Below are 15073 nucleotides of genomic sequence, written 5' to 3'. Positions count from 1 at the left end.
CACCAAAAGGACATTATTAACAATATGAAGTGTGGGGGGGTAGGGGAATCATATCATGTATCTAGTGTAGGCAAAATGGACCACAAAATGCTGTTCATAGTTCCCATAAAACTGAAAGAATTTGAGGAAGGCCTCCAGGATATTAGGCATGTCCTTTGTAATGGATACTTAGAAATACTTAGATAAGAATCACCAAGGCTGGGAAATAAGGGAGTTGTTGAAATTTGCTTCAGCCTAAGCAAGCCTCTGTGCTATGAGAATATAGACCCATAAAAGTTTTGTAGCAAATGAAGAATATTTCTCAGATTCTTAAGAATTATATTTATAATAAAAACTTTGGGTAGGACTTTTCAGGATCTCTTCTATGCTTTGTCATAGATTTCTTAACTAATATTGACAGTGTCCTGGATTACTAACCTGGAGTAGAGAAAGTCTGAAGTACTGATAAGATTATAATATTCCCTGAGGAGACCTGGGAAGGGCCCTGAAGGGGATCAGCACAGCTTTAAGGTATCATCCCTGTGGAGGTCTTAAGAGAAACCACCTTACTGATTTCAATCACAGTGCCCAGGTTATGATGTCAAACCCCTAAGGTTAAAATTTTCCTATAAATCTGTCCATGGCCTTGTCATGTTTGCTGAATTTCTTTTAGGTTAGCCCCAATACCTCATGGTGTTTTTCTCCTTGTTGTAGCTAATTCTTTTAGGATTAATAATTTATTCCTGCCAGTTAATGGCATGCTCCCATCTCAGGGATTATTCCCTTTCTCCTGTTTAATTGTGAGTTCCATTAGGGAACTTGACTTTTCCCTTGTTAATTGTTAAAAACCCATTTCCTTGCTATGTCCTCTCCCAAATCTATTTCATATTTACCACTCCTGATATCTGTTTTACCTTTTCAGTGGGAATTTTATGTTTTTAGAGCTGTTTCTCCTGGTAAAATAACTGCTTTTAAAAATTGTCATTGCAACCCAGAATAAATTTGACTTTTTTTTTTTGAGTACACATTAAGGATTAAACTAAGAAGTTCCTCAACAATTAAGCACCCCAAATGTTAATTCTTAGATGGATTTCTGTAACAAATATGACCCAAACTGGACCTAGTTATTATCCCTTTTTATGATCTTTTAGCACAGACCTCTCATTTTGAAGATTAGAAAACTGTGAAAGCTCTAGAAGCCTAAATAACTTCCATATCGTTTCATAAAGAACCAAAAGTGGGCGTTTTTGTCCAAAAACAAACCAAACAAAATATGATGTTTAAAATAGAATTATGGAATTTTAAAGAGTTCTAAATATTTGAGTAACATTAAGGCCCAAAGCCTTTGTGCAGTGTCCTTATTAGCAGGCTTTGAAATGCCATCTCTAAAATGAAAAGTAATTTTGTACAGAAATAACTTATTTTATGCCCTTTTGGGATAAGTTTCCATTTAACAAATGTGTCTGTGATTAAGAACATATAAGCAAAATCCATATAATAAAAATATTTACATACACATATAAGCACACTGATTCCCAGGCAAGAAACAAAATACTCCATGTGTTTCTTTGTATCACTATACTTTATGTACTTTCTTAAGCAAACAGAATCACAAATAATGCTTCTGAAGCATGGACTTGTTCTTAAATAATTTGTTTTCCAAGAATTTTTTTTTTCAGTTATAAAATACATCAGCATTTTTTGAAAAAACGATTGCATATGTTCCTGCAACTTTATATTAAACTCAAGAGACATACTGACTGTGCAAACTTCAAATTCTTCACAGAATGATTTAAAAAAAAAATAGATTTCTATTCTTAATGTAATAATGTAATCAAACTATAAGATCTAAAATATAAAGAGAACAATGAAATTTTAGGTTAGCCCACACTCTCAAAGTGAGGCGTTTCTACCTACTCTTCAAATTCTGTCCATGTTAAATCTTATACTTAAAAGCAAGCCTAATTCTTTATACATAACTTAAAAATCTAGGTTTTTAGAAATCACAAAATAATGTATGTTGATTGTGTTTTTGACTTAATATTAAGTTTTGTTAACATATATAAAATAAATGTATGTATGTGAGGATTTAGGTATATATTTATAATGTGCATATGCCCACATACACATTAGTTGCATATACATACATGCATGACATACACATGTTGCATATGTGTATAAACATGTATGATGTAAAACCTTAAGGATTTGACATCATAACTTGGCTTTCTGATTGGATATAGTAGGGTGGAGTTTCCTAAGATTTCATAAAGCTGAGCTAATTTCCTTCAGTACCCATCAGGGAGTATTATAATCTTATCAGTACTCCAGGCTTTCTATAGCAACCCCACCTAGTTATCAAGATCTTATTAACCTGTATATGTAATATGCACTTCTAGGACCATATCAGTGTTTAAGGTTTAAATAGTGTATAACTCAGAAATATTAAACACTGCTTTGGAATCTCAAATCTTTGAATACTTAATAATTCCTATAAAGCCCTTAGTGATCCTAGATTTCATTTTGAAAAACACTAGACAAAAACGAAGATGCATCAATTGGAGTAAGATAGATAGATAGATAGATAGATAGATAGATAGATAGATAGATAGAGGTTCAATGTTTTATAGCACCCTATACATAGAAACAATCTGTAACTGGCATTTAGAAAGAAGCTTTATCAACAAGCATGTATTAAATTTCTATTGTGTGTAGGGAAACAAAAGCTGGCTAAAAATTGTCCCTGCTCTCAAGCAGCTCACAGTAAACAACTATGTACAAATAATAAAGGATAAATATCCTGGATAAATGGAAGATATTAATAAATAAAATGTACTAGCATAAAGGGAATTATGTAATTAGAACAACTTTCATCCTTCTATATCCACTTTGCAATCCTGACTTCTTTCTAAAATTCAGCTCAAATCCTAACTTTCCAATAATGCTTCAAGTCAAGTCAATAACAATCTATTGTTTAAAAATGGGTATAATTGATGAATTTTATAGTTTCTTTCAACCTACCATTTTAAATTTAGAGGTAAAATTTAACTTAAAAATTGAGAAATAATATGATATAATGGATAGAAATGATATAGTGGAATCAGAAATCTTGGGACTCAAGTCCTTCATCTGAAACATACTGGCTCTGTAACTCTGGTAAGTCATTTGATCTCTTAATGCCTTCAGTTAATACTGTTAAAATTAGTGTTTCTCAAACTGTGCTCCCAGGATATGGATCACTCCAAATTATTTTTCTTCTTCTTCTTTTTTTTTTAAAGAACCTTATATTGTTTGTTAATGTTCATTAAAATAATCATTTTAGAGAGCTTTTCTACAAGTGTTCTTTCAAAGTGGAAGTATTCCACTAATTACAGACAAAATTGAGAACCATTATTCTAAAGCTTCTAAGTTCCTGATTTTTACCTGGAGAGGTAGTTTCTATGTGGAAGCTTCATGCATAGTTAAAAGTACAGGACCAATTTAAAGAAAACTATTTAGCTGTTTGAATAAATAATGTGTGTGTGTTTGTGTGTGTGTGTGTGGGTGTGTGTGTGTGTGTGTTTCAAACTTTTAAAGGCATAGGACTATGAACTAGATGCATAGTTCACCTCATGGCAGCAAAGAATACCTAAGAGGATACAAATAATGTTTCAAATGCAGGACTTGTACACTTCAATATAGAACATGGCAGCAAAAGTCACAAGTCCAGGGAAGAAAAACAATGCAAATTGAAGTGGCTGTGGAGCCACAAGATATGTTTAATGTTAATCCATTCTTGAATGCAAAGAGGAATACTTAATAATATTTACTTGTAAAATGATATTGGATGAAAGTTAAAAAATAATGAATCAGTGAAATTAAAGAATATTTTTAAAATATTGGTGAACAAGTAAAGATAGATTTATTCAAGAACTGAAACTTATGTAAATTTTTCCCCTCTGCTCTCAAGACAGCTCAACTCTTTCAAGCCAGAGGAGTAGTTTCCCAACTTCATTTTGGACCAGCTCTTACCAGCCTCCACCTCGGCCCTGTTTAAGTGGAGTTCACCCTGACTTCTCGGTCACTGCACCAGGCACCTTTGCAGCATCTGATCCTGGTCCCTGGCCAGGACACAATTTGCATCAGACTGTTCCTCCTCCACCCCCTCCTGTGTCAGAGTCCTGGCACTATCCACTGACATCTCAGGTGAGCCCGTCATACACACACATGCATGATGTGTACATGCATCACCATCGTCCCCATCCGCACATGCACCACCATCACCACCCTTCTGCCAGCTCCCACTTGGATCCGCGCTATGGCTCTTTGCTGATGCCTTCAGTCCATACAGCCAGGATTCCTGCTCCCCAGGACATCACAAAGACAGATCCTACTACTGTTAGCACTGCTACCTCAGCATGGTCTGGAGCCTTTCATGGAACAGTGGACATTGTGCCAAATTTTGGATTCGATTCAGGTAAGACAGTTTTCTATCTTCTTGCCAGGAAGTATGTAAAGGGGGAGGAAGGAGAACAAATTAAAAGAATACTGTGAAGTACTTCTTTCTTATGGTATATTCCATATATGTGTATTAACTTATGCTAGTTTCTTTTTAAATATATACCACTCCCCATAAGAATTCTTATATTCCTTAGGGAATTTGTATTGTGAGCAACTTGTGGCCATATGATTTTTAAAAAAGATACTATGTTTGCTGCCATTCCTTTATACAAATGATCTGATCCTCGATCTTTAGTGCTGTCCTAGAATTTCTAGATGACTTATATTTCTATACAATATGAAAACTTTTCTAACTTCATGTGATTCTGTAGCTGGTGTTTTCTATAATTACACAAATTATTCAGAGATGATAATAGAAGAGTATGTTGAACATTCAGCTATTGTTAAATGCCAGTGTCTCTCCTTTTCTTCTTTCTTCCTTTCTGAGTTCTGTATTCATTTCAGCATGTACAGACTTTTTTCATTATAAGTAATCACAATATTTCTATAACACTGTCTACTATTTTAAAAAGAGACAGAAAATACATTTGAGGAGTGAAATTGTTTTCTAGTCTCATTTTCTTTACTATGCTTTGCCTCTCTGTTTCTGTCCATCATTCATTTTTTATCTTTTCTCCTACTTTTCTTTCCCTTCTACTTTCTAACACCAGACCTAGAAGAATGTTTATTGAATATTTTGGTCATGTCTGACTCTTTTTGACTCCATTTGAGGTTTTCTTGGCAAATGTACTGGAGTAATTTGCCATTTCCTTCTCTAGGTCATTTTTACAGATGAGGAACTGAGGAAAACAAAATTAAGTGACTTGCTCAGGATCACACAACTAGTAAGTGTCTGAGGCCAAATTTGAACTCAGGAAGATAAATCTTTATGATTGCAGGCCTGGCATACAGGATACAATGAACTTTGTTACCAACACTTAGAAAAAAATAAAAGGTTCAAACACTTCTTCATGTAATGTTTTTAATTTTGTGTACTTTGGATCATAGCTCACAGAGGCTGAAAAGATACATATATAAAATAGTAGATCATCCTTTGGGTCTAATTTCTAGATTGTCTTAAAGTTTTGTTTTTATAAGTCAACAGTCAGTAAACACTTATTAATGTCTACAATATTCTTGGCAATATTAAGTATTGAGAATTCAAAAAAAGGGCAAAAATAGCTCCTTCTTTAGGATCTCACATTCTAATAGAGAAGATAATATACAAGTAACTATGTATATACAAGATTAAAAAATACACACGTACACACTTACACACACACACACACACACAGAAAAGACTTTGAACAGAAAATGAGATTTTGGCTAAGATTTGAAAAATAAGCTAGGAGGTAGAAGTAAGATGGGAAAACATTCTAGGCATGAAGGACAGCTAATGATAACCTATGGAGCCAGGAAATGGAGTGCAGATAATAGCAAAGAAGTCAATGGTATTACTTGATATTAGAGGGAAGGATTAAAATACCAGAAAACTAGAAAGGTTAGGTAGGGGCTAGGTTATAAAGAGCTTTAAAGTGAAATTGTATTTTGTATTTGATACCAGATATAATAGTTTGTGATGCATTAGAAATTCATTTTCAGAATCTAAAACTTTCCATTTTTGAAACTACTCTGTTCTTTTCTTATTTTTTTCTGTAATTTGGATAGGTAGTTCATTATAAACCTATCACTGGTTCTCCAATCACATATTTCCTGACAAGTTGTATCATTATTACATATACATTAGTTAATTTTGTCACTCTAGTCTCTAATTCATTCCTTCTAAAGAAAGAAGGAAAGAACATTTTTTGTCTGTCTTTTTATTTTTCATAAGACAGAGCACCATACTTTGTGAGATGATGTATATTCAAATCCCACTTGCTTCTTAATTTAGTATAACTAAATTCTCTCTGAAAATGATATAATATGTATTATGAAAAGAATAGAACCAAATATATATCTTCCAGTTTCTGAATAAAGATATTCAATAAAGCTGATCTGCACTCATCCTTAAGGAGACTTGAATAGACAGTTTTCTTCAGTGAAATGGTATGACATTCTTACTTACTTTTATTGCCATTCCATTACCTAGTGTAAACCATGTGGTGGCTCATATCCAAGCCACTTTTAATGAACTTTTCAAGTAATTTAAATTTTTTTTAATTGTTTCTATCTTCTAAAATGCAAGCTACATTTATTTTACATCTTCCCCTTCTTCTACTACTTTTTATTATAAACCAAGAGCAAAGGCAGTCATGTTTTATTATGTGATTCTTTTTCTTTGTAAACACAAGCTGTTCATTGCTCAATATTCCATTTTCATCTAGAAAACCACAGATTTATTTTTCTTGTGTTATTTTAGCAACAGTCAGGTTATTCATCTTTCTCCCCAGTATTTCAGGGATGCTTTCATCCCTCAGTAAAGAAAAAGATGAAAAACATTGTTTAAATGGCAAGTCATATTTCAATGCACAGACCATTATTTTATGGAAACTTCCTATTTAGGATGTCCATACCAAAATAAGAGCTATATTGCCACCTACAATCAAGTTAAAGAGCTTTGAATTTAAAAGATAAAATTGAATACATTTCTATTTCTTCTGACTCCTCATCATATCTTCATATCATTAGCAAAAGTTTTCTAGTTGATAGCTGCATAAAAAATTCTTAGAAGTATCATTAGTGCTTGCCAAATATAGAGATGTAGACTTGGAATCAAGAAGAAATGAGTTTGAACTAGTTGAATGACCCTGTTACTTAAATGACAAATTTCTTTCAACCTCAGTTTTCTCTTATGTAAAATGGAATAAATAGTATTTAGTCACAGGGTTATAATGGAGATTGCTTTAAAAACTTTAAACCATTTCTGTTCTTACCCAGACAGGACTATTGTCGAAATAAGTTGTAGAGACCTGAATTAAAATTTTGGTTATATTTTTTATAGATTATTATTTTTATGAAATGTTTCACTCTCTGAGATATGAATTTGATAAATTCTAAAATTCATTTTCTCAAGTAATTAACTTCTTTTTTTATGAATGGCATTTTCTATATTAGAATCCTACTCTTTCTTCATGAGTCAACCAAATACTACTTCTTCTCTTCCTTTTCCCCACTTCTAGGTGGATTTCATACTTCCTTCCTCGAATATCTCTCACTGTTATGACCTCTTTTAATCATCTGAGATGAATCTACTAAAATTTTATACCACTATATCTCATTGTGCTACAGAGATAACTGTAGTTTCTTTGGATTATGCAAACAGAAACATTTTTTGAAAGAATTTACCAAACTGTAAAAACTTTTGGTACAAGTCCAACAAACTACTATATGTAGGTTGTAATGTGATTATGAATTCTTTGTCTATCACAACAGACAAGCATCATAACCATAAAATTGTGGGGGAGGGGTTTATTCACACAATCAGATTATTAGACCTTGAAGTATTAAACCATTACATTTATTTGTATATACATATCTCATTTTTCTCACTCAAGAGTAAACTCCTTAAGAATATCATTTTTTCATCTTGTGTTCTCAAGTGCTTATCACAATGCCTCTCTCCTTAATAAATTCTTATTGAATTAATTGGGATGAAATGGAATTATAACTATAAAGGGAAACTTTTTATAGGTTAAAAGGCTAGAAACTTGGGAAACAGATAGAATCATGCATCTTCACAGTTAAGTGATCTTTATTTTTCTAGGAGTGGGATCTAGAGCAGAAATATTCAGGGAAATAATTGATAAAATACTAAAATCCTTAATACAAAAGTGGATGATGGTGATGAAAAGATGCACATAAGTTTTATAATTTATTCATGGCATATTTATTTCTGTGGGACATCTTTTAAATATCCTCCCTAATGGAAAAGTTGACACTGTTGCTAAAAACTAATCCAGAAGATCACTTACTGACCGAATGTTACAGAACTACCAAAATTAAATCAATTTTAAATTATTGTACTAACTTAGTTTCTTATTTTGCATTACCACAGAGCTAAGGAAACATTCTCAATAAGTTTATGAATTTAAATTTAAGTCTCTCTTAGAGATCACTACTTGCTCTCAGAAATTTGAAGATTCATTTTTTACTGCCTACCATAAGTTACATATATCTAGAAGATTTTGATAATAATCAAATTGAGTTCTGCTATTAATGAGGCTTATAGAAAACTTGTCCAGAATTTATAAGGGAAACAGAAATAATTAAGAATTGAATGGTAGAATCTAAGAAGAATTTTTAAATCAATTTTCCAGATGAGAGATGACTAATGCAACTATATATAATGAGTTTATCCAGAACTCTAACATGGATGATATTGCCTGGGAATGTCTGTACATTGCTTATAGAGAATGTTGATGCTAGGAGCAAATATAATCTTAGCAAGGAAGACCAGTGAACATTAGGAAGAGTTTTCAGATATAGAATCTTCTTTTTAAAAAAATCTATTTTATTAAAAAAAACAATAAAAAAAAAAGAAAAACAGAAAAGAAATATAAAATAAAATGAAACAAAACAAAAGAAAACATAGTAATAACCCCAGCAGAACAGAACATCAGGAAGGACTAAGAATATATAACAACAAATTGCCAAATCAAGAAAGCATATATATATATATATATATATGTTCTCTGCTGTGTACCTTTTTTACTTTATTCTCTTCCCCCCCCCTTTAATGTCCTCACTATCTCCAGGTAGGCTATACTTAAGAAAGTATATATTTATATGTAATATGTAGATATATATGTACACACACAAGTCTTTCCTATCACTGCTGACTCTGCTTTAATTCTGCTCCTAACTTGACTTCCTATTACTTAACTTCCCCCACTTGTGGATTCTTCCCTTGACTTTTACCCATATCCTTTGCTTCCCCATCTATCCATCCTTGTTTATTTATAGATTTTGGAAGGTGCTATACCCTTCATGTTATATATGTAATGTTCCCTAATTTTTTTTTATTATTATAACTTTTTATTTACAAGATATATGCATAGGTGTACTTTTTCAGCATTGGCCCTTGCAAAACCTTCTGTTCCAACTTTTCCCCTTCTTCCCCCACCCCCTCCCCTAGATGGCAGGTAGACCCATGCATGTTAAATATATTAAATACAATATATGTTTAAATATCCATACAGTTATTTTGCTGCACAAGAATAATCGGACTTAATCGGAAATAATGCATAATTAACCTGTGAAGGAAATCAATGAAGCAAATAAAAAATGCAGGGGGACAAAAACAGAAGGATGTTGCTATGTAGTGGTTCACACTCATTTCACAGAGTTCTTTTTGCTGGGTGTAGCTGGTTCTATTCATTATTGAACAAATGGAACTGATTTGGTTCATCTCATTGTCCATCAGAATTAACCATCATATAGAATTGTTATTGAAATATATAATGATCTTCTGGTCCTGCTCATTTCACTCAGCATCAGTTCATGTAAGTCTCTCCAGGCCTTTCTGAAATCATCCTGCTGGTCATTTCTTACAGAATAATAATATTCCATAACATTCATATACCACAACTTATTTAGCCATTCTTTAATTGATGGGCATCCACTCAATTTCCAGTTTCTGGCCATTACAAAAAGGGCTTCCACAAACACTTTTGCACATACAGATCTCTTTACCTTCTTTAACATCTCTTTGGGATATAAGTCCAGTAGTAACACTGCTGAATCAAAGGGTATGTATAGTTTGATAACTTTTTCAGCATAGTTCCAAATTGCTCTCCAGAATGGTTAGATGCATTCACAATTCCACCAACAATGCATCAGTGTCCCAGTTTTCCCACATCCCCTCCAACATTCCACATTATCTTTTCCGATCATTGTAGCCAATCTGACAGGTTTCTCAGAGTTGTCTTAATTTGCGTTTCTCTGATTAATAATGACTTGGAGCATCTTTTCATATGGCTAGAAATAGTTTAAATTTCTTCATCTGAGAATTGTTTGTTCATATCCTTTGACCATTTATCAATTGGAGAATAGCTTGATTTCTTATAAATTAGAGTCAATTCTCTATATATTTTGGAGATGAGGCCTTTATCAGAACCTTTGATTATAAAAATGTTTTCCCAATTTATTGCTTCCTTTCTAATCTTGTCTGCATTAGTTTTGTTTGTACAAATGGTTTTAATTTGATATAATCAAAGTTTTCTATGTCATGATCAATAATGATCTCTCGTTCTTCTTTGGTCACAAATTCCTTCCTCTTCCACAGCTCTGAGAGGTAAACTATCCTATGTTCTTCTAATTTATTTATAATCTCATTCTTTATTCCTAGATCATGAACCCATTTTGACCTTATCTTGGTGTAGTGTTAAATGTGAGTCAATGCCTAGTTTCTGTCATACTAATTTCCAGTTTTCCCAGCAGTTTTTGTCAAACAGTGAATTTATATCTCAAAAGCTACGGTTGTGGGGTTTGCCAAACACTAGTTTATTAAAATTATTGACTAACCTATTCCATTGATCAACTAGTCTATTTCTTAGCCAATACCAAATGGTTCTGGTAACTGCTGCTTTATAACATAGTTTTAGATCTGGTATAGCTAGGCCACCTTCATTTTTTTTTTTTTTTTTCATTAGTTCCCTTGAAAGTATTGACCAATTGTTCTTCCAGATAAATTTTGTTGCTTTTTCTAGGTCATTAAAATAGGTTTTTTGCGAGTCTTATTGGTATAGCACTAAATAGATTAGTTTAGGTAGTATTGTCACCTTTATTATATTTTCCCTGACCTATCAAATTCACTTAATATTTTTCCAATTGGTTAGATCTGACTTTATTTTTGTGAAAAGTGTTTTGTACTTTTGCTCATATAGTTCCTGACTTTCCCTTGGCAGGTATATTCTCAAATATTTTATACTATGGAAAGTTATTTTAAATGGAATTTTTCTTTATAACTCTAACTTTTGGATTTTGTTAGTGATATATAAAAATGCTGATGATTTATGTGGGTTTATTTTATATCCTGCAACTTTGCTAAAGTTGTAGATTATTTTTAATAGCTTTTTAGTAGAATCTCTGGGGTTCTCTAAGTATACCACCATATCATCTGCCAAGTGTGATAATTTGGTTTCCTCATTACCTACTCTAATTCCTTTAATCTCTTTCTCAACTCTTATTGATGAAACTAGCATTTCTAATACAATGTTGAATAGTATTGGTGATAGTGGGTAACCTTGTTTCACTCCTGATCTTATTGGCAATGGTTCCAGTTTATCCCCATTACATATGATATTTACTGATGATTTTCAATAGATGCTACTGACTATTTTAAGGAAAATCCCATTTATTCCTATACTGTCAAGTGTTTTTATTAGGAATAGATGATGGAATTTATCAAATGCTTTTTCTGCATCTATTGAGATGATCATATGGCTTTTGTTAATTTGGTTATTTATATAGTCAATTATGCTAATAGTTTTCCTAATATTTAACCAGTCCTGCATTCCTGGTATAAATATTACTTGATCATGGTATATTATCCTGGAGATGATTTTCTGTAATCTTTTTGCTAATATTTTATTTAAGATTTTTGCATCAATATTCATTAAGGAGATTGGTCTATAATTTTTTTTTCTTTATTTCAACCTAAGTTGTTTAGGTATCAGTACCATGTCTGTGTCATAAAAAGAATTTGGTAGGAGTCCTTCATTCCCTATTTTTTCAAATAGTTTATATAACATTGGAGTTAATTGTTCTTTAAATGTTTTATAGAATTCACATGTAAATCCATCTGGTCCTGGGGATTTTTTCTTAGAGAGTTGATTAATAGCTTGTTTTATTTCTTTTTCTGAATGGGATTATTTAAGCAATTTACTTCCTCTGTTAATCTGGGCAGCCTATAATTTTGAAGGTAGTCAACTATATCACTTAGGTTTTCAAATTTATTGGCATAAAGTTGAGCAAAGTAACTCCTAATTTTTGCTCTAATTTCCTCTTCATTGATGCAAAGTTCTCCCTTTTCATTTTTTAAGATTAACAATTTTATTTTCCTCATTCCTTTTTCTAATCAGATTTACCAAAGGTTTATCTATTTTGTTGGTTTTTTCATAAAAACAGCTCTTAGTTTTTTTTTTAATTAATTCAATAGTTATTTTACTTTCAATTTTATTAATTTCTCCTTTTAATTTTAGAATTTCAAGTTCAGTATTTGATTAGGAGTTTTTATTTTCTCTTTTTTCTAACTTTTGAAATTTCAAGCCTAATTCATTGATCTCCTCTTTCTCTATTTTATTCAAGTAAGCCTCTAGAGATATAGAATTTCCTCTTATTACTGCTTTGGCTGCATCCCACAAATTTTGGTATATTTCTCATTGTTGTTATTCTTTTGGGTGAAACTGTTAATTGTGTCTATGATTTGCTGTTTCACCCACTCATTGTTTAGGATGAGATTATTACATTTAGTCTCCAATTACTTTTTGGTCTATTTACCTCTAGCTTTTTGTTGAATGCAATTTTTATTGTGTTGTGATCTGAAAAGAATATATTTACTATTTCTGCCTTTCTGCATTTAATTTTGAGGTCTTTATGTCCTACTATATGGTCAATTTTTGTATAGGTTCCATAACCTGCTGAGAAGACAGTATATTCCTTTCTTTCTCCATTCAGTTTTCTCCAAAGATCTATCATACCTAATTTTTCTAATATGCTATTTACCTCTTTAATTTCTTTCTTATTTGTTTTGTGGTTTGATTTATTTAATTCTGAGAGTGCAAGGTTGAGATCTCCCACTATTATAGTTTTGCTGTCTATTTCTTCTTGCAACTGGCTTAACTTCTTCTTTAGGAAGTTAGATGTTATATCACTTGATGCATATATGTTTAGTATTGATATTGTTTCATTGTCTATGTTACCCTTTAGCAAGATATAGTTTCCTTCCTTATATCTTTTAATTAGATCAGTTTTTACTTTTGCTTGATCTGAGATAAAGATAGCTACCCCTGCTTTTTTTTAACTTTACCTGAATCATTATGCTCCAATCTTTTTACCTTTACTCTGTATGTATCACCCTGCTTTAAATGTGTTTCCTGCAAATAGCATATTGTAGGATTCTGTCTTTTGATCCAGTCTGTTATCCACCTCTGCTTTATGGGAGAGTTAATCCCATTCACATTTACGGTTAAAAGTATTGATTCTGTATTTTCTGCTATCTTACTATCCCCAGATTATACTTTTCTTTTTCTTTCTCCCTTTACCCCCCTCCCCAGAATTAAACTTATGGGCACCACTTGCCTCACACAGCTCTTTCTCTTTAGAATCCCTTCCACCCTCTTTGAGTCCCTTCCCCTTTCTTATATCTTTTCCTTTTTTTTTTTTTTCTGTATTTCCTTGTATTTAGCCTACTCTTTTATTTTTCCCTTTTCCTCTCCCACTTTTTAATGAGGTGAGAGAAGTTTCTCTGTAAACCAAATATGTCTAATATTTTCTCTTTTAAGCCAAATCTGATGAGAGTAAGATTCACACAGTGTTCCTCCCCCTCCCTTAATTCCCTCAGATGTGATAGGTTTCCTTTGCCTCTTCATGTGATGTAATTTCCCTCTTTTTATCTCCCCTTTTCCCTTTTTCTGATACAGTCCCTTTTTCACTTCTGCTTCCTCTTTTTTTTCTAATATTATAACAGTAAAATCAAATTATACACATGCCCAGAAATACAGTTCTCAAGAATTCTTTTTATCTTTTATGCTTTTCTTGAATCCTTTATTTGGAGGTCAAATTTTTTTGTTTAACTCTGGTTTTTTCATTAGGAATAAATGGAATTCACCTGTTTCATTGAATCTTCTTCCCTGGAAGAAAATGCTCAGCTTAGGTGGGTAGTTTATTCTTGGCTGCATTCCAAATTCTTTTGCCTGGAGACAGCTAGGTGGCGCAGTGGATAGAGCACCACCCTTGAATTCAGGAGGACCTGAGTTCAGATGTGGTCTCAGACACTTAGCACTTCCTAGCTGTGTGACCCTGGGCAAGTCACTTAACCCCAGCCTCAAAAAAAAAAAAATAATAATTCTTTTGCCTTATGGAATACCATATTCCAGGCCCTTTGTTCCTTTAAAGTGGAAGCTGCTAGATCCTGAGTGATCCTTATTGTGACTCCTTGGTATCTGAATTGTTTTTCTCTGGGTACTTGTAGTAGGTTTTCCTTCATCTGATAGTTCTGCAATTTAGCCACAATATTCCTTGGAGTTTTTATTTTTGGGGTCTTTTTTCAGAAGGTGTTCTATGAATTCTTTCAATGCTTACTTTACCTTCTGATTCTATTACATCTGGGCAGTTCTTTTTGATGATTTCCTGTTAAAATAGTGTCTAGGCTCTTTTATTCATCATAATTTTCAGGAATTCCAATAATCCTCAGATTATCTCTTCCAGGTCTGTTGTTTTTTCAAGTAGATATTTAACATGTTTTCTATTTTTTCATTTTTTGGGTTTTGCTTGACTGATTCTTCATGTCTCAATGAATTATTCATTTCTCTTTGTTCAGTTCTGATTTTTATTGAGTAATTTTCTTCATTAAGTTGTTTTACTTCTTTTTGTATATGTCCAATTGACTTTTTAAATGAGTTGTTTTTCTCTATGGAATTTTTTTTCCATTTCAATATATATATATATATAT

At 32.3% G+C, this 15073-nt stretch overlaps 1 protein-coding gene across 5 annotated transcripts in view; it reads left to right on the top strand.

Annotated features, from left to right (window-relative positions):
• The window catches only part of VGLL3 (vestigial like family member 3), a 75950-nt gene that overhangs the window by 26621 nt on the left and 34256 nt on the right, over positions 1-15073 (top strand). For 4 of the 5 annotated variants that reach the window (XM_074299797.1, XM_074299793.1, XM_074299792.1 and 1 more), the window contains exon 3: positions 3929-4435. In XM_074299797.1, coding sequence (XP_074155898.1) covers positions 3929-4435 — 507 coding nt within the window. Of the gene's footprint in view, positions 1-3928; positions 4436-5237; positions 5304-15073 lie in introns of all 5 variants that reach the window. The other variant, XM_074299795.1, reaches the window with a different exon arrangement.

Source organism: Sminthopsis crassicaudata, chromosome 3, assembly GCF_048593235.1.
Source record: "Sminthopsis crassicaudata isolate SCR6 chromosome 3, ASM4859323v1, whole genome shotgun sequence".
Lineage (NCBI taxonomy): Eukaryota > Metazoa > Chordata > Mammalia > Dasyuromorphia > Dasyuridae > Sminthopsis > Sminthopsis crassicaudata.
This window is presented reverse-complemented; position numbering and strand designations above follow the sequence as displayed.